Source organism: Babylonia areolata, chromosome 16 (genome assembly GCF_041734735.1).
Source record: "Babylonia areolata isolate BAREFJ2019XMU chromosome 16, ASM4173473v1, whole genome shotgun sequence".
NCBI lineage: Eukaryota > Metazoa > Mollusca > Gastropoda > Neogastropoda > Buccinidae > Babylonia > Babylonia areolata.
Window position 1 is genome coordinate 23,154,737 of NC_134891.1, and position 21,079 is coordinate 23,175,815.

At 41.1% G+C, this 21,079-nt stretch overlaps 1 protein-coding gene across 2 annotated transcripts in view; it reads right to left on the reverse strand.

Annotated features, from left to right (window-relative positions):
* Nucleotides 1–12,995: 12,995 nt before the first annotated feature.
* LOC143290932 (carbohydrate sulfotransferase 1-like) overlaps nucleotides 12,996–21,079 on the reverse strand; it is a 34,390-nt gene continuing 26,306 nt past the window's right edge. For both annotated transcript variants that reach the window (XM_076600499.1, XM_076600500.1), the window contains exons 3-5: nucleotides 19,564–19,873; nucleotides 16,354–16,506; nucleotides 12,996–15,372 (exon numbers count right to left, since the gene is read on the reverse strand). In XM_076600499.1, the coding sequence (XP_076456614.1) occupies nucleotides 14,559–15,372; nucleotides 16,354–16,506; nucleotides 19,564–19,873 (1,277 nt within the window). In that variant the 3' untranslated portion in view covers nucleotides 12,996–14,558. The remainder of the gene's footprint in view (nucleotides 15,373–16,353; nucleotides 16,507–19,563; nucleotides 19,874–21,079) is intronic.

Genomic DNA, 21,079 nt, shown 5'->3' on the forward strand with positions numbered 1-21,079 from the left:
AATATTAATTTTGGTTATCACTTACGTATTAGCGCTGTGAGTTAGTCAATTTTCTTCAGAACCGAACGTGCTTGGTTCAATCCGTTCTGAATGGGTAAAGTGCGTTCCACGAGTGTGTGTTGAAGGCCTTGTAATGCCTCTCTTGTAAATGTTAACTGTTGTTATTTTTGTTGTTGTTTGTTTGTTTGCTTTTTTGTGGTTTGTATTTCGTTGTTAGCGCCTTCATGTGCCGAAAGGGTTAGGCGTGTTGGTAGGTGTAAAGGTCCCTCGCTGCCACTACAGACACACTCTGCCCCCACCAACCACTGTCGACCTCACCCCCCAGTCCCCACGGACATAGAAATCTCTGTCTCTGTCTCTGTCTCTGTCTGTCAGTTTCTGTCTCTGTCTGTCTTTCTCGTTCTTTTTCTATGTTTTCATATCTCTGTGTTTTCTCTGTCTCTGTCTCTTTGACTCTCTCTCTCTCTCTCTCTCTCTCTCTCTCTCTCTCGCTCTTTCTTTCTCTGTCTCATTGAATCTCTCATTGACTCTCTCTCTCTCTCTCTCTCTCTCTCTCTCTCACACACACACACACACACACACACACACACACACACACACACACACACACTTTCTCTTCCTCTCTCTCTCTGTGGCCAATTCTCTCTACCTCTCTCTCTCTTCCTGCCGCTCTGTCTGTCTCTCTCTCTTATTTCTCTCTCTCTCTCTGTCTCTTTGACTGTCTTTCTCTCTCATTGACGCTCTCTCTCTTTATATATGACCATATCTCTCTTATTCTCTCTCTCTCTCTCTCTCTCTCTCTCTCTCTCTCTCTCTCTGTCTCTCTCTGTAACTCTCATTTACGTTCTCTCTCTTCTTTCTCTCTCTCATTGACGCTCTCTCTCTCTCGCTCGCTCTCTCTCTCTCTCTCTCTCTCTCTCTCTCTCTCTCTCTCTCTCTCTTTGTGACTTTCCCTTGCCTATTTCTTTTTTCTACTTTTGTGCTGTCCCACCAACCATCTACGCCGTTTCAGTGGCGTTACTTCCACAGCTCTCATTCCGAGCCCTCCATTCACACCCACACCCGGGTTCGTATGCCGCAGTCCCAGCTTCGGCAGTTCGCAGGGAACTATCATTGTTAGGTCGCCAAGAGGCCACACACCAGAGGAGGCCCTGCACTGCTGCTGAGTCACTTGGGTTGTGTTCAGTAGTGCCTGTTCTGATCGAACGTACGTAGGACACCACCTATTATGCCCCCCTATTGACGATAATATTGGCTTAGTCGCGGAGCCAGACTTGAGTGAGCGTCCTACCCAGAGTGGAGACCGCCACCGCGTCCCCTCTAATGACAGTCCCCCATGAATCTGCCGACACTGAAGACCTTGACAAGACTCACCCCAAGCACAGAAGTGGAGGTGGATCGAAACTGAGGTCACCAGTGGTATGAAGGGCCACATACTTTGGGACCTGTTTTATTTTTGTTGATGGAGGAGGAGGAGGAGGGTGATGATAATTATCATTGAGGATGAAGGAGGAGGAGGATGGTGATGACGATGTTGCCATGGAGGTCTGTGTAGGTTTGAGGCTGCGTGACAATCAGTATCAGTATCAGTAGCTCAAGGAGGCGTCACTGCGTTCGGTCAAATCCATATACGCTACACCACATCTGCCAAGCAGATGCCTGACCAGCAGCGTAACCCAACGCGCTTAGTCAGGCCTTGAGAAAAAATAAATAAATAAATAAATAAATGAATATAAAATGAAATAAAATAACAAAAATAAATAAATAAAAATATTAAAAGATAAAGAAATAAAAATAAAATAAAATAACAAATTTTGTTTAAAAGTAGATAAATGCATACAAATATTACTACTAAAAATAATAATAATAATATTTATAAGGCGCAAGATCTTGATGAAGGCAACTCTAAGCGCATAGGGAATATCCAGGCCCGAGAGATACAGACACTTCCAGTGTTGGCCAGGAAATTTGACCATCACAAACCAAACACGCATCCGTAAGAAATGGATGAAACTCCACATGCATGGTCCCAGTCTTCCCATTAAATTTCAAGCCCACAGCACACTTAGCTCTGGGTAGGAGCCGACCGTTGACCGAAAACCTCCATCTCCGCTGGGAATCGAACCCACGTCCTCCTAGCGTCATTCCGCGGCATTGACCACTTCGCCAAGGCGGCTGGTGACTCTCCCTCTTTCTTTCATCTTTCCGTGTTTCTGTCTCCGTCTCTGTTTTTGTCTTATTGTATTATGTCTCCGTCTGTGCACTGTCTGCTCTCTCTCTCTCTCTCTCTCTCCCTCTCTCTCTCTCTCTCTCCCTTGCTCTCTCTCTCTTGCTCTCTCTCTTGCTCGCTCTCTCTCGCTCTCTCTCACTCTCTGACAATATGAATGAATTGGCAATGTATGGGCGTTTTGATGCCATATGAAAAGTAAGGGGGTAAAAAGAGAAAGAGAGAGAGAGAGAGAAACGTTGCGTGTCGCTGACGACCACACCGGAAACGCACGATACGTTTTTTTGTGAAGAGTTTTTTTCATAGCTGTTTGTTTCTTTGTTTTTCCTCATGTCTGTGGTGACTTGGAGTTAGTGCAACTCGTGACTTTTTTTTTTTTTTTTTTTTTCATTGTCTCCAAGTAAACTTAGCCACTGCTAAGAGCATTCGTGCCACGTAAAGGGAGGGGTGGTGGGGGTCGGGGGGATGGAGGGGGTTAAAAGTGAGAACATTTCGATTATCTCTCTCTCTCTCTCTCTCTCTCTCTCTCTCTCATGCACACTTGTACACACACACGCACACACACACACACACACACACACACACACACACACACACACACAGGCGTGCCACACACACACGCACACTTAAACACACACAAACACACTTACACATTACACACACACACACACACACACACACACACACACACACACACACACACACACAAACACGCACGCACGCACGCACACACACTTGCACACACACACAAGCGCACGCACGCATACACACACATCTGCGCTTTTGTTTTGTTTTTCAGTTCTTATTTATTATTATATAAACAAAGACCAGCTGGTGTGAATGATTGTATTTTGGCCCTCAACAGGCAGCTAAAGTCTCTGTCTCTCTAAACTCTCTGTCTCTCGTTCTCTGTCTCATATTCTCTCTCTCTCTCTCTGTCTTGCTCTCTCTCGCTCTCGCTCTCTCTCTCTCTCAGGATGCACATAAGGGAAAAACGCCCCCCCCCCCCAACTCCCCCCGTCCCCCCTACGCACACACATGCAAACGTTCAAATGCCTTCAAGAACAGCAGTATGGTTCGGAATTTTTGTTGCTCTCATTCTTCCCCCCCCCTCCCACGCCCCCACGCCCCTCCGACGCCCTATCTCACTCTGTTTCCCCTTTTCCTCACCCCTTCCACCCGTTTAAATGTCGTCTTTTTTCTGGAATTTCCCCCAACTCGTATCCTCTGCTCATTATTGTTGATGTATTTTTGATTGCTTCTTGTTGTTTTTTTTGTTTGTTTGTTGTTGTTTTTGTTTTTTGTTTTTGTCTGTTTTTTTGTTTGTTTGTTTTTGTTTTGTTTTTTTGCTTTGTGGAGGTGTTTTTTTGTTTTTGTTTTTTTTTGTTTTGTTTTGTTTGTTTTTTTTGTTTTTTTAATATGATGAGGACGGTCGATAATTATCATTTGATTGTCTTGTTGTTGTTGTTGTTATCGTATTTTTTCTGTTTTTGACGAAGATCAATTGGAGCTCAGTAACTAATTAGCAATGTACATATATCTCTAGATTGCATGTGCGTTCGTGCACGTTCAGTGCTGGATCAGTCAAAGAATACCTGAATAAATCAGGGAGAGGGAGAAAAGAAATATCACCATCACCATCACCATCACCATTACCAACATCACCAAGAACCAAAACAACAAAAGCCAGAATGAACATGATAATAAGAATTAGAAGAATGATAATAGTAATAATAATGATAAGAAGAAGAACAACAACAACAACAACAATAATAATAATGGTAGTAGTTGTTGTTGTTGTAGCAGTAGTAATAATAATGATAATAATTATGATGATATAATAATAATAATGATAATAATTAATGATGATAATAATAATAATTAGTTCACCATGAAAAGCTGGGGGAGTGGGGAGGAAGAATAAAACAATGCTTTCGAAATTAAGATGTATCGGCTAGAAATTTACAGTCATTCATTTCGTGGTTTTTCAATTAGAAACGACAGCTGTAGTATGGTTCTTGTTGTTGTTGTTGTTTTGTTGGGGTTTTTTTAAGTTTGTTTGTTTTGTGTGTTTTGTTGTTGTTGTTTTGTTGTTGTTTGGTTGTTTTTTTGTTGGTTTTTTGTTTTGGGGTTTTTTTTGTGTTTGTTTGTTTGTGTGTTTTGTTGTTGTTGTTTTGTTGTTGTTTGGTTTTTTGTTGTTGTTTTTTTTTGTTTGGGGTTTTTTATGTTTGTTTGTGTGTTTTCTTGTTGTTGTTTTGTTGTTATTTGGTTTTTTGTTGTTTTTTTGTTTGGGGGGGTTTTATGTTTGTTTGTTTGTGTGTTTTGTTGTTTTGTTGTTATTTGGTTTTTTGTTGTTGTTTTTTTTTGTTTGGGGTTTTTTATGTTTGTTTGTGTGTTTTCTTGTTGTTGTTTTGTTGTTATTTGGTTTTTTGTTGTTGTTTTTGTTTGGGGGGGTTTTATGTTTGTTTGTTTGTGTGTTTTGTTGTTGTTTTGTTGTTATTTGGTTTTTTGTTGTTGTTTTTGTTTTGGGGTTTTTTATGTTTGTTTGTTTGTGTGTTTTGTTGTTGTTGTTTTGTTGTTATTTGGTTTTTTGTTGTTGTTTTTGTTTTGGGGTTTTTTATGTTTGTTTGTTTGTGTGTTTTGTTGTTGTTGTTTTGTTGTTGTTTGGTTGGTTTTTTGTTGTTGGTTTTTTTGTTTGTTTTTTGGGTTTTTTGTTGTTGCTGTTGTTGTTGTAGTTTTTGTGGTTGTGGTTGTTGTTGTTGTTGTTTGGTGGGGTCAATGTAACCAAACGGTAGTGCATGTGAGAGAAAGTTCCTCTGGTTATGAGTGGTGTTCTTTTCACATGCTGCAGCATACACCGCCCCGCCGAAAATTCAGCATCGTTTTCAACGTACAGCCCAAGAAAAATTCATTGCAAGTTCTCAAGTGGTCGTCAACTTTCTGAGAACGATATATATATATATATATATATATATATATATATATATATATATATATATATATATATATATATATATATATATATATATGGAGTGATGGCCTAGAGGTAACGCGTCCGCCTAGGAAGCGAAAGAATCTGAGCGCGCTGGTTCGAATTACGGCTCAGCCGCCGATATTTTCACCCCCTCCACTAGACCTGGAGTGGTGGTCTGGACGCTAGTCATTCGGATGAGACGATAAACTGAGGTCCCTTGTGCAGCATGCACTTAGCGCACGTAAAAGAACACACGGCAACAAAAGGGTTGTTCCTGGCAAAATTCTGTAGAGAAATTCCACTTCGATAGGAAAAACAAACAAAACTGCACGCGGGAATTCTTTTTTTTTTTTTTTTAGTGGGTGGCGCTCTCAGTGTAGCGACGCGCTCTCCCTGGAGAGAGCAGCCTGAATTTCACACAGAGAAATCTGTTGTGACAAAAAAAAAGAAATACAAATATATATATACATATATCACCCTTGAGATATTTGAATGACGTTCTTTGTTTGCAAACCAGTGTCAGTGTATTGCACTCTTCAAACTCGGTCTCTTGGTCTCTGTACCTGTCATTCTCTGTCTCTGTCTGTCTGTCTGTCTGTCTCTGTCTATCTATCTCTAATTCTGTTTCCGAGTATGTAGGTGTGCAGGTGTGTGTGTGTGAGAGAGAGAGAGAGAGAGAGAGTGTGTGTGTGTGTGAGAGAGAGAGAGAGAGAGAGTGTGTGTGTGTGTGTTTGTGAGAGTGTGTGGGGGTGTGAATGTGTATGACCTTATGTGCATGTCAGAATCCGTATCGGACACTCTTGATTAGAAAGAAATATAAGGAACGATTAATTAGATTGTTTACACCATTCTTACAAGTAAAATAGCTAAGCAAAATTGGGCACTCGAATTAAAAGCAAAAAATCAGCAAGTTAAGGCCTGCTCACTTGTCCAGTTCACACACACACACACACACACACACACACACACACACACACACACACAGATGGAGGGAGGGAGGTAGAGAGAGCGAGAGAGAGCACATGAGGCATATAAAATGTTCGGGTCGCTTGTTTGTATGATTTGACTGCGGCTAAAGGTACGTTGACCGCAAATGTTGACTTTATTCACAGCTTGTTCACCTCCGTCAACGTGTTAATTAACTCCTTGCGTGCCACAGCGCGTATCACCTACGGGCATAGTAACGTCACTGATGAAGGGAAATAACTCTGGAAGGCTGAAAATTCTCACAGTTTATCGAGAGTGGTATATCTCCAGACCATTTTCTCAGTTTTTGGCTTATCGTTTCGGAAAGTTATATGACTCGAAACACCACTTTCTACTTCTTTTTTTTTTTTTTTTTCTTTCTCCAGCACTGAAGGCGTTAACAGCAAAATGAATCTTGCAATACCTGGATATTACAACAGATACATACAGCAGATATACAGCTCAGTAGATATATGTTGTTTCAAAATATCATAGTACATAAACAGTGAATTCAACAGGACACTTAAAAAAGATTTTTTTTTTTTTTAAGTCTTGTAATGCAATAAAGGACGTCGCTTTCAAATCCGTTGCTGAGAGTTAGTTCACTTTGGGCAAACTGCTCGTGGAAATGGATGTGTCGGCCTGTCTGTTGGAGAACACTGTGCCCAAATTAAACAGATTGACAGAAACTTACAGTTGGCCCAACTGCAAAGTGAGAGAGCTGAATGATCAATTGTTTCTCCATTGCAATGGGAAGTCATTGACAGCTTAGTCTTTTGTGAAGGACCACGTCTCTCTCAATCTAGGCGTCCGTTGGCGATTTTGGGTTTTGTATATTTGTCATGTAATTTTGTTGTGTGTTTTTTGTTTGTTTTGTTTTTTGTTTGTTTTTTATTGGGGGGGGGGGAGTGCGGGGCGGTTGTTTTGTTTTTTATTCATGTTTATGTTCTAATGACAAATTGACGTAATGGTGAATGCCGAAGGCAAGTCCCGGGTTTATGTGCGTGAAAGAGAGAGAGAGAGAGAGAGAGGGTGGGGGTGATGGGGAGTGGGAATAGTGGGTGTGCTGGGGTGTGGAGATGTAGCTCCTGAAAAGATGGATGGTGAATATATATATATATATATATATATATATATATATATATATATATATATATATATATATATATATATCCGTAAATCGTATTTGCTTCGTCAGTTCAAAACACCCTCGTGCATAATTGTAAACGAATGATCAGATTGAAATTATATTTGGTTTTGAAATAGTTTGAAATATGGGGGAAAAAAGGTTAAAATTGAAATCGTGTGTTTGTGTGTTGTGTACGTGTTATTCCATCACTTGCCAGCAGCCTGAAGACTGATGCTTAATTAATCCATCATATGCATCGTCATTGAATGTTAAGCCTGTTTGCATGGGGTGAGTAGCATCCCTCTGTATTTGTTTGCTTGTCTAAAACTTTGAAAATGGGGAAGAGCTTTAATGATTGGTCGAGACCCGATTTGTAAAAGACCCCCCACTCTCTCTCTCTCTCTCTTCCCCCCCCCCCCCCCCCTCCCCCTCCCTCTCCTATCTAATAAATAAACCAGTAATGAATAAAACACCGTCGCCACCAACAATGAATGATTCACCGTCTCCAGGACCACCGTATCAGGAGGAGCCAGTGACTTCATGATATCAGTTCCACGAACTCCCACACATGATACTGTTGTTTGGTTTTTTTGTCAACTGATGACGGCATTGGTGTCACAAAACTGCTGGACGTTGTAGGGACGTGGCCACGAGTGGTTTCCATAGTTCCTGTCGAAATTTCATTCTGCCGTAACTAGTTTACTACAGGCGATGATTTAAAGAAAGAAAGAAAAAAATAAATAAATGGTCGTTGTCTTCTTTCTGAGGGAAAGTTCAACTTATGAGATGGTCTAGTTTGATGTGGTGTGCGTGTGTGTGTGTGTGGTTGTGGGGGGGGGGGGGTGGAGGGGGTGAAGGGAGATTGTGTGTGTGTGTGTGTGTGTGTTATTGTACTTTTTTTTTATTTGTTGTTGTTGTTTTTCTTTTCTTGTGTGTGTGTGTGTGTGTTATTATGTTTGTTCGTGCGTGCGTGCGTGCGTGTGTGTGTGTGTGTGTGTGCGCGCGCGCACGCGCGTTTGCGTACGTGCATGCTTGTATGTATGTATGTATCCATTCGTGATGTGTACGTTTATCTGCGTATGTGTGTCTTTGTGTGTGTGTGTGTATATATATATATATATATATATATATATATATATATATATGCACGTAGGTGTGTGTCTTGGGAGGGGGGTAGGGAAGAAAGGAAAGTTCAGTCTCTTTTTCTATTGTATTGTTTATCTTTTGATGAAGGAGGGAGGTTGTTTATGATTTCAGGGGGGTAATTTTTTTTTTTTTTTAAGATGATGTGCCAGTCTGTATGTTTTGTTTTGGGAGAGAGAGAAAAAAATATATATGAAGAACGATGGTTGCAAAAAGGTTTTTCAGTCGCAGGATTTTCAACTCTCATCCCTCTGTTGTCATTATTTGATGTACCTGTTCCGATGTAGGCCTACTAGCCCTGTATCTTGTTTTATGTTCAGTACTTTGAAACGACATTGTGTGTGTGTGTGTGTGTGTGTGTGTGTTAGAGAGAGAGGCGAAATCCACTGGTTACTATAAATAGCAATGACGTAATGCTGTGCGTGCTGCCAAGTCATCCCATCTTTGTATAATGATGATCAATGTTGGTTCATTGTGTAAATAAATACTACTTGTTGCCATTCGTGTTTGGTGAGTTTTGATATTTTATATACGTGTGTGTGTGTACACACACACACACACACACACACACACACACACAGATATATATATATATATATATATATATATATATATATATATATATATCCTAACGTTTGGTTAACACTGGGTATAGTGTATATGCGTACGGTTGGGAGCGTTCGGGCCCGAGCGTGCGCATGTGTGTGTGTGTGAGAGAGAGAGAGAGAGAGAGAGACGCAAACGATGTACGTATATGTTTGTGCGATCGTGTGTGCAAAACGTCCGCGAGTATGTGGCAGTTTTTGTCACATTTTCGCTCAATATAATGCAACACACACACACACACGCACACATGAACACACACACACACACACACACACACACACACACAAACACACACACGAACACACACACACACACACACACACACACACACACACACAGCATGAACAGAAAGAAACATGATGGGAACAACATAAACGGAACAGATGGCCGCATCACCGCACCATATAAAAAAAAAAAAAGAAAAAAAAACGGAAAAAAGAAGCTATTGAAAAAAAGCCCCACAGTTCTGAAGAGTCGAAACTTAGAAGGCAAAAAAAACGAAACAAGAAAAAAAAATCGAATCAAACGTCAGAAGTAACGGTATAAAAAAAAAAAAAATGTAAAAAAAAAAAAAAATTCTCATCAACATACTGATGTTGGTCATCATGTGGAGTTGAAGAAGAACTGAAACAAAAACAAACGTCACAGAAAGCTGCACGAACCGAGAAAGAAAAAAGAGAGAGACTTTAAAAGATTATGGCAAAACAGAGAGAAAAAAAACACACAAAAAAAACCTTATCCAGTCATTTGTCGGTCCACTGACTTTTTTTTGGTTTGTTTGTTTTTTTGCTTTTGGTTTTTTGGGGTTTTTTTGTGTGTTTTTTTGTTGTTGTTTTTGTTGTTGTTGTTGTTATAAAATGAAATAAAATAAAATAAATATTTGATTAAACTAAACCCTCTTTCCATTCAGAAGCATGACTCTTTCGTTCAAATGGCTTGTTCACCACATAGTCTTGCACGGTTATCAGACAAAAACAACAACAACAACAACAAACAAACAAAACCGACAAAACACAACCTTTCATCGGATGTCTTTCTAATCACTTACACATCCCCACCACAAGTGTACCTCTGACAGTGCGCCCCCCCCCCCCCCCCCGACCCCTCCCCCCCCCCTCCACCCCCATAGCCCCCCCATCCCCCTCCCCACCCCACACCCCTCCATTATCTTTTGTATCTTGACATTGTTTATCTATATTGTGTTGTAATGTATTGTATGGTACTGTAGGCTACTGTACTGTATTGTGTTGTAATGTGTTGTATGGTTATGTAGGATACTGTACTGTATTGTGTTGTAATGTGTTGTATGGTACTGTAGGCTACTGTACTGTATTGTGTTGTAAGGTGTTGTATGGTACTGTAGGATACTGTACTGTATTGTGTTGTAATGTGTTGTATGGTACTGTAGGATACTGTACTGTATTGTGTTGTAATGTGTTGTATGGTGATGTAGGATACTGTACTGTATTGTGTTGTAATGTGTTGTATGGTGATGTAGGATACTGTACTGTATTGTATTGTAAGGTGTTGTATGGTGATGTAGGATACTATACTGTATTGTGTTGTAATGTGTTGTATGGTACTGTAGGATACTATACTGTATTGTGTTGTAATGTGTTGTATGGTACTGTAGGCTACTGTACTGTATTGTGTTGTAATGTGTTGTATGGTACTGTAGGCTACTGTACTGTATTGTGTTGTAATGTGCTGTATGGTTCTGTAGGATACTGTACTGTATTGTGTTGTAATGTGCTGTATGGTTATGTAGGATAGTGTTCTGTATTGTGTTGTGTTGTAATGTGTTGCATGGTTATGTAGGATACTGTACTGTATTGTGTTGTAATGTGTTGTATGGTACTGTAGGATACTATACTGTATTGTGTTGTAATGGATGGTATGGTACTGTAGGCTACTGTACTGTATTGTGTTGTAATGTGTTGTATGGTACTGTAGGATACTGTACTGTATTGTGTTGTAATGTGTTGTATGGTTATGTAGGCTACTGTACTGTATTGTGTTGTAAGGTGTTGTATGGTACTGTAGGATACTGTACTGTATTGTGTTGTAATGTGTTGTATGGTACTGTAGGATACTATACTGTATTGTGTTGTAATGGATGGTATGGTACTGTAGGCTACTGTACTGTATTGTGTTGTAATGTGTTGTATGGTTCTGTAGGATACTGTACTGTATTGTGTTGTAATGTGTTGTATGGTACTGTAGGATACTGTACTGTATTGTGTTGTAATGTGTTGTATGGTACTGTAGGCTACTGTACTGTATTGTGTTGTAAGGTGTTGTATGGTTATGTAGGCTACTGTACTGTATTGTGTTGTAATGTGTTGTATGGTTATGTAGGATACTGTACTGTATTGTGTTGTAATGTGTTGTATGGTTATGTAGGCTACTGTACTGTATTGTGTTGTAAGGTGTTGTATGGTACTGTAGGATACTATACTGTATTGTGTTGTAATGTGATGTATGGTACTGTAGGATACTGTACTGTATTGTGTTGTAATGTGTTGTATGGTTCTGTAGGCTACTGTACTGTATTGTGTTGTAATGTGTTGTATGGTTATGTAGGCTACTGAGAGCATGTTTCAGTGCAGCCATCCCAACCCCACCACCCTCTTTTTTTTAATCCGGGTGTGGGGGGGGCTGGGGGGTTGCTTTCACTCGATGCAGCAGTGCATAGTTGTTCTGTAACCAGTGGATATCATTCTAGGTACTGCTTACTCACTGTCCATACTTAATAGAACGCTACAATATTACTGGTATGTGTCACACCATATGTATTGTTCTTATTTTTTTACTGTATTTTACTTTATTTTTTCTGTGTTGTCATGGTTTTGTGGTATGTTTGTTATTGTGTTGTTTGTCTTTTATCTTTATCACACACCCCTACCTCCACTAGTGCTTAGAAATGTGCGTTGGCGCGGTGTTACGACTGTAGCTGCATTGTTTTGAGATGGTGTAGTCGTATGAGAGATTCGTCGTCGGGGAGCACTGTACGTTCCTGGAAGTGATCCGATAATCGGTGTGTGTTGTTATTAGCACGTACTTTGTTTCAATGAGTAGTAGGCTGTCTTTTTTTCCTACTTTATATTATATTATATATATATATATAATATGTATATAATTTGTCATCGCGGAACTCAGTAACGCTTGAGACTGATGATTCGGTGTGTTATTTATAATGCAATGTACTGCGTGATCAGTAACTGATTGTGTTGTTTTTTATGGGGGGTTTTGTTTGTTTTTTGTTTTTATGTTGTTTTTTTTCATCGCACTGTTACTGTCATTGTACAGTCTTGAGATCTTCGATCGGTGTGGAAGAAAGGAGCTCCGTACTGCCATTAGTGTCTGCTCCAGGTGAATCGGTGCGTAGCCCATACTGCCGCACAGTGGCTACACTCCTGCTGACCTGTCACGAAGGACGGACGCCCTCCGCCTGGAAGCTGTCATGGTCCTCTTAATGAGTTACGGCGAGTCAGGCATCTTCTGCGGACATTTACGCGAAGTGTTCAGCCAATGCCTCTCGAATGTCTAGCCGGATCCGTCTCTGATCTGGGCCAGTTCGTCCAGGTAGTGGTCAGCACTGGAGCGCTATGTGGCTCGCAGGTCTGTACGCAGGATCTTGTAACCGGTTGGTAGCGGTGGAGCTCGTGGCGTCAGGCTACGTCACTGCGAGATCCTGGGTAAAGCGCGTGTATCTGGATTCGTGTGTGAGACTTACCTGACACGTCGAGCCGGGTCCTGACCAGTCAAGGCGAGGTCTGGTGTCGTCAAAGGGGACATGTCGCGGAGCGTGATTTGATACTTGATGTGGGAGCGGCTTGTCACCTTTGGGGTTGTAGAAAGTGCTTAGAATGGTTACTGTAGCTACTGTACTGTATTGTGTTGTAATGGATGGTATGGTACTGTAGGATACTGTACTGTATTGTGTTGTAAGGTGTTGTATGGTTATGTAGGCTACTGTACTGTATTGTGTTGTAATGTGTTGTATGGTTATGTAGGCTACTGTACTGTATTGTGTTGTAATGTGTTGTATGGTACTGTAGGCTACTGTACTGTATTGTGTTGTAAGGTGTTGTATGGTTATGTAGGATACTGTACTATATTGTGTTGTATGGTGTTGTATTGCATGGTACTGTAGGATACTGTGCTGTATTGTGTTGTATTGTATTGTGTTGTATTGTATTGCATGGTACTGTAGAGAAGCATCGGCCGCCCACAGCTGAGATACAAAGACGTTTGCAAACGTGACATGAAGGCGCTTGAGATCAACACTGAGTCCTGAGAGGACCTTGCAGATGACCGCAACAGATGGAGAAGCACTCTCAAGAATCAGCTACGGATTGGTGAGGACAAACTGTCAGCTGCTGCAGCAGAAAAGCCAGCTGGCAGAAAAGGGACGGCAGCCAACAGACCAGCATCAGCTTACACATGTGATCGCTGCGACAGAGACTGTCTCTCTCGCATCGGTCTCTACGGTCACAGGTGACGCTGCTTGGTCCAAGCAGACAGCCCAAATAGACATTAGGTCGGATATACTCTATCCATGGTCAGCCATGACCGAAGGAGGCCTACTACTACTACTACTACTGTAGGCTACTGTACCATATCGTGTTGTTTTGTATTGTATTACATGGTATTGTAGACTACTGTACCATATTGTGTTTATTGTATTCTATTGTTTTCTATTAAATGGTACTGCAGGATACTGTACCATATTCTGTAGTATTATATTGTGTTCTATCGTAGGCTTCTGTACCATATTGTGTTGTATTGTATTGTATTGCATTGTACTGTCTACTGTACCATATTGTGTTGTATTTTGTATGGTATGGTACTGTAGACCACTGTACCATATTGTGTTGTATTGTGTTGTATTGCATGGTACTGTAGGCTACTGTACTGAATTATGTTGTATGTGCACCATATGTATTGCTCTTTTTTTTTTTTTTTACGTTATTTTATCTTATTTTTTCTGTGTTATTCATTTGGTTTTGTGTGTATGTGTTTGTTTATTGTTGTTTTTGTCTTTTATCTTTTATCACCCCCACCACCCCCACCCCCACTCCCCAAGGCCTTAGAAAGCGCGTTGGCCGCGGGGTTACGCTGCTAGCCAGGCATCTGCTTTTGCAGATGCGGTGTAGCGTATGAGGGAGGAATTCGTCCGTCGCCGGGAACGCACTGACGCTTCCCTGAGAAAGTGAATCCGAATATTCCGGTGTGTGTTTTATTCATACCACACGTATTGTTCAATGAGCTCAGGTAGGCATGTCTTTTTTTCCCCTTTATATATATATATATATATATATATATATATATGTATATATATTTTGTCCATCGCCGGGAACTCAGTAACGCTTGAGACTGATATTCCGGTGTGTTATTCTTATCACATGTAATGTTCAATGCGTGTTCAGGTAAGTGTGGTTTTTTGGGGGGGGTTTGTTTTGTTTTTTGTTTTTTTCATGTTGTTCTTCTTTTTCCTCCGCACTGTTCATTCATTGCAACCACACGTCCTTCGGCACCTTCACGTGCCGGTGGTGGAAGAAAGGGAGCTCCGTATCCCTCAGGTCCTGCTCCAGGCGGAACCGGGCGTAGCCCAGACGCCGCAGCACGTGGCTACACTCCTGCTGAGCCTGCTCCACGAAGGACCACGGGACCGCCGCCCTCCACGCCTGGGAAGCGTTCGCAGAGTCCTCCTTCACTATGGAGTACGGCGAGTCCAGACGCATCTTCTGCCGGACATTTACGCCGAGGCTGTTCAGCCCCAATGCCCTCTCCTCGAAACTGGTCTGAGCCCGGATCCGTCTCTCGATCCAGGGGGCCCAGGTCAGTCCCAGGTAGTGGTACAGCAGCTGGGACAGCGCTATGGGCCGCTCGGCCAGGGTCTCGTAGCGGAGGATCTTGACCCGGTTCGGGTAGCGCGGCTGGAGCTCGGTGACGGCGTCCACGTCGTCGTCCATCTGGCGGCAGACCCTGCGGGAAAGCGCGCGGTATCCCTGGCGATTCGTGGTGTTGAAGACCTTGACCCTGGACCACAGCGAGGCGCGCGGGTCCCTGACCAGCAGCACGAGGGCGAGGTCCTGGTGGTCGTCCAACAGGGGGACGATGTCGCGGAGCGGGATTCTGATGACCTTGATGGCTCGGGAGCGGCTTCGTCCGCACACCTTCTGGGCGGTGATCAGACAGGAGCGTTGCTCTAGAGATGCGTTGAGAGCTGCTTCTGCTGCTGCTTCTGCTTCTGATGCTACTGAGGATGACGATGATGATGATGATGATGCTTTCAGCTGTTTGTTGAGGGCGGTGACGCATCTGTCGGATAACATATATACGCACACGCACGCACACATACATACGGACCGCAAGCACACACGCACAAACACACACAAATACACATGATAATAATAAGAATAATGATGAGGATAATAATAATAATAATGCTGATGATAATAGAATAACTATTAATACTAATAATGATAACGCACACACACACACACACACACACACACACACTCACGCACGCACGCACGCACGCACGCACTCACTCACTCACTCACTCACTCACGTGCGCGCGCGCGCGCTAGTTCGGGTCAGATGCCAGGTATAATAACTGGGTCATGATGATGATGATGATGATGATGATAAAAGCAATAACAACGATAACGAGAACAACAACAAAAACAACAAAATAATGATAACGTTCTCTCTCTCTCTCTCTTTCCCTCTCTCTCATTACTGTTAATATTCACTCTCAGAAAAAAAACAGCTATTATTGGTTATGTCATTGAATTTATAATTTGATTACACACGCATACATGTGTGTATGTGCATGTAAGAACGTTCATTCATTATGGGTGGTCGAGCTGACAGATGTTATCAGCTGTTTTATGTAAGTCTCGTTTATCTGTATTTGCGTTGATTATGCGTGTGTTGATTAACATTTTGTTTGTTTATTCGATCTTATGTTTCTTGAAAACGTATCTTGTATCCCCCTGTCACAAGGACTGTACAGTCAATAACAGTAAAACGTCAACAACAACAACAACAACAACAACAACAACAAAATAAAGAGCCTCTCTCTCTCTCTCTCTCTCTCTCTCTCTCTCTCTCTCTCTCTTACCCTCCAAAAATATAATTTATTCGATTCAATAACACATCTCTCTCTCTCTCTTACCCTCCATAAATATAATTTATTCAATACCTCTCTCTCTCTCTCTCTCTCTCTCTCTCTCTCTCTCTCTCATTGCTTATTTTGACAGTCCCAGCTATCCTTCAACCAAAATTACGACATACCTGCCAAGACTTCCACTTTTTGCAGATCGGCGAAGAAATTCGGATTTCAGAAGCGTAAGGTCAAGGCCATGGAAATCACATGACAGGAAGCGGTCGAGAATGTCCTTTGACATATCCTGGAACCGGTTCCGGATGCTTTCTTTTGCCTCGGGACTGCCGACAGAAATGAGAGACTACTGTCATCTACATTGAAAAAAAAAAGGTTTTTAATGAAATCAAATCAAATCAAAAATCAAAAAACCTTTGTGACAGTGAGCATGCAGGGGGAGCGGAGGGGGGGGGTGAGGGGTGGCGAGGGGTGGGGAGGGGGGAGAATTGTGTTGTTTTTGCTTTGTTTTTGTTGCTGTTGTTGATGTTTTGTTTTGTTTTTTAAACAAACGCATGTCAAATTACGAGAATTTGAGAAAAGAAATACACAATATACTAAGAAATAATTTTTTTTTAAAAAGAAACAAGAAAGAAGGAATGAAAAAGCATCTATTTAACCATCGATTTTCAACCTTAGTCTGCTTTTTTTTTTCTTTTATCTTTCCCTAACTTCTCTCAGATTAGTAGATTATAATTCCAATGTCTGCATAGACATTTTAATCTCTGGTTGTTTGTTTGTTGTTGTTGTTGTTGTTTTCTGAACATCTGCTACCACTTTGGAGATTTATTACACAACTGAGAGGATGATATTTTCATTTGATATCGAAATGTTATCCGGGGGGTCTTTTCTCTTTGCATTTTTTTAGTACACTTTTTTCTCTTTTTTTTTTTTTTTTTTTTTTTGTTCCTTTTTTTTTTTTTCTTTTTTTTTTTTTTTTTTGGTTGATAATATGGGAGAGAGAGGGAGAGAGAGAGAGAGAGAGATCTGGGTGATTTATGCATGCCAGACTACTGTCCCTCATATATATAATATAAAAAATAAAATTTAAAAAAAGGTTGCAGTATGCAATGATCTTTACGTTGATGCACGTAAGGATAGATAAGGTGCAGAGGGTAAGAAATTATGACTTCATAACTGACCGTAAGTTGAATGGTTTTAAGGAAATAAACGGACACAGTACTTACAGCAGCTTTATATATATATATATATATATATATATATATATATATATATATATATATATATATATATATATAAACAAAGCCCGCCGTCTTGAAAAACCACTATATCAACAATATAAGAGCAATGACAGGTAACTAAGTGTTCCGTTCAGCTTGCTTGTTGTTGCTGTTATATTTTGTTTAACAAAATAGGTGTTGGTTTTCAACTTTGTTATATATATATATATATTTATATATATATATATATATATAATCTTTATTTTTCAACGGTGAAGTTATTAGCACTTTGGCCGACTTACACATCTGCCGTTGTTCTAAGAGACACACGAACATGTACGAATATAAATGTAGTTATACTTAATACATGTATAATGTACGAGTATAACACAGCGTCAAACTGAGAGACACAACATCGCTCACATCTGTACGGAACGGAAGCGAGTAACGCACATACGCACACACGCACACACACACACACACACACGCACGCACACACGCACACACACCAAGGGAAAAACAACAACAAAACCCTAGAATGAATGCTACACATGAATGATTCAAGTGAAATTAACACAGAGAGAGAGACAGAGAGAGGTTTCTCCAGATACGTCGAGCCCTCTACACCCCCACCCAAACTTCACCAGTGTTCGTAGCAAGCTGACTGGTTTCAAAGCCTGCAACCACATACACTGTAAGCGTGTGAGCGTGTTTCCAATCCCACACAATAAACCCCTGAGACACATGAACGAAACGACACTGCTTCATTACTAAGACACACTCTCGTTGTTCCATTGAATACAGACTTAGTCTTGAAAAAAAACTTAAAACGTAAATTCGAGAAATTTACAAACGCTTGAATTTGTTTGATTTTTTTTTTTTTTTTTTTTTTTTTTTTTTAATAAATAAGGGAAGGCTAACTTACCTGTCATTGCTATTTTATTGTGTATAAAATTGTTTTTCAATGTGTGTCAGCGGTCAAAGAGTATATGAATTTACTAGTCATTGCTTTTTTTCTTACTTTTTTTTTTGGGGGGGGGGTTTGGTATTTGTATTTTATTGTAAGGGAAATGTGTTTGTGTTGGTGCTCATGTACGTTTGTGTGTATTTAATTGTGCTTTCATATCTGTGAAACTGCATGTGTGTTGCATATCTGCTATGCATGTGTGTGTGTGTGTGTGTGTGAACGTGCGTCTGCATGTTTTACTCTCTCTGTGTGTGTGTGTGTGTGTGTGTGTGTGTGTGTGTGTGTGTGTGTGCACATAGTTGACATAAGATTTTGCATCTTTTAAATATTATTATTAGCAGTAGTAGTATTTTTTATGTATTTATCTCTTTTTCGTAATTTTTTTTTTACTTTTTTTTTATTTGCTGGTCAGGCATCTGCTTAGCAGATTAGGTGTAGTGTATATGGGTTTGACCGGACGCAGTGACGCCTCCTTGAGCTACTGATACTGTTTCTTACATAACTGTTTTTAGAGGAGCACCAGTCAGCGTTTACAGAGAAGACCAACTTGCTTGTCGTTGCTATTATATTATTGCTGATATTTTACTTTTCATAAATATATTTTCATGGAGTATCAGCGGTTAAAGAGAAAACTAACTTTCCTGTCACTGCTGTTATATTGCCGATATAATAGTTTTTTGTGTGTGTGTTGTTGTTTTTTCAAGCAATATTAGCGGCCGAATGGATAGATATAATATTGCTTAGAACGGTTTTTCAAGGTGTATCAGCAGTTAAATGGGACACTAGCCTGCCTGTCATTGCAGTTATGATTTATTGTTGATATGATAGTTTTTCCAATGAGGATCAGTGGTTGCAGACATGACTAACTTACCTATTATTGCTATTGTATTGCTGATATAGTATAATAATTTGTTTGGTTTTTTTTTTATTCGAGTAGTATCAGCGGTTAACTCACTCAGTAGGGCCAGTCCTCTCTTCTCCTCTACACAGACCCCTCGGATGTCCAGTGGGTGTCTGAATGACCCAACCTTTAGCTTCCGTCGTCAGAATTGTGGTATTCTTTGTCAACATTCACGTCTTCAGTATAAGAGCCTTCCGCTTGCAATATTTTGATGATGGTAATTGGGGTGAAACGCTGTTAACGTCGACTCTTTCGCCGTTCGTATGGAAAGAGTTAAAGAGAATATTTAACTTACCTCTCATTGCTGTTATACTGCTCAGACAATATTTTCTCGAGGCGAATCAGCGGTTCAAACACGTAATACACATCAGGGGAGTGATTGATTACGTCCCCTGTGAAGCTGGACCCGCTGCGAGCCTGGGTGACCAAGATGACGTGACGGCGCTCTGACGTCACGGATGACGCCGGTGTGACGTCACTGTGCCGATGAAGCTGGGGTCTTCCGGGTAAAGGCTTCTTCACGGGTGCCATTCGTGATCTGGAATCTTTGTGGTCTGCCTGCTGTGGTGCGGGCAGACTCTGGTACGGTAACGGGGAATAATCGTCTGTTGAGCACCAACCACAATCATCATCATCATCATCATCATCATGACCATCACCATCACACTTGGGAAAAGGGTTGTTTGTTATAACAGCGAAACATAACACGATAAACATGTGGGAAAAGGGCTGCGATGTGATGTTGTAACAGCGACACATACCACGTCAGCTGAACACGTGGGAAAGGGTTGGAATGTTTGTTGTAACAGTGAAACACGCATATTGAACACATTGTAAAGAGCTGGGATATATGCTATAGCAGCGAAACATACCACGTCAGTTGAATACGTGGGAAAGAGGCGGGGTGTTTGTTGTAACAGCGAAACATACCACGTCAGTTAAATACGTGTTAAAGAGCTGTGATATATGCTGTAGCAGCGAAACATACCACGTCAGTTGAATACGTGGGAAAGAGGCGGGGTGTTTGTTGTAACAGCGAAACATACCACGTCAGTTAAATACGTGGGAAAGAGGTGGGGTGTTTGTTGTAACAGCGAAACATACTACGTCAGTTGAATACGTGGGAAAGAGGCGGGATGTTTGTTGTAACAGCAAAACATACTACGTCAGTTGATACGTGGGGAAAGAGATGAGGTGTTTGTTGTAACAGCGAAACATACCACGTCAGTTGAATACGTGTTAAAGAGCTGTGATATATGCTGTAGCAGCGAAACATACCACGTCAGATGAATATGTGGGAAAGGGTTGGGATGTTTGTTTTAACAGCGAAACATACCACGTCAGTTGAATACGTGGGAAAGAGCTGTCATATATGCTGTAGCAGCGAAACATACCACGTCAGTTGAATACGTGGGAAAGAGGTGGGGTGTTTGTTGCAACAGCGAAACATACCACGTCAGATGAATATGTGGGAAAGGGTTGGGATGTTTGTTTTAACAGCGAAACATACCACGTCAGTTGAATACGTGGGAAAGAGGTGGGGTGTTTGTTGTAACAGCGAAACATACCACGTCAGTTGAATACGTGGGAAAGAGGCGGGGTGTTTGTTGTAACAGCGAAACATACCACGTCAGTTGAATACGTGGGGAAAGAGATGAGGTGTTTGTTGTAACAGCGAAACATACCACGTCAGTTGAATACGTGGGAAAGAGGCGGGATGTTTGTTGTACAGCGAAACATACCACGTCAGTTGAATACGTGGGAAAGAGGCGGGATGTTTGTTGTAACAGCGAAACATACCACGTCGGTTG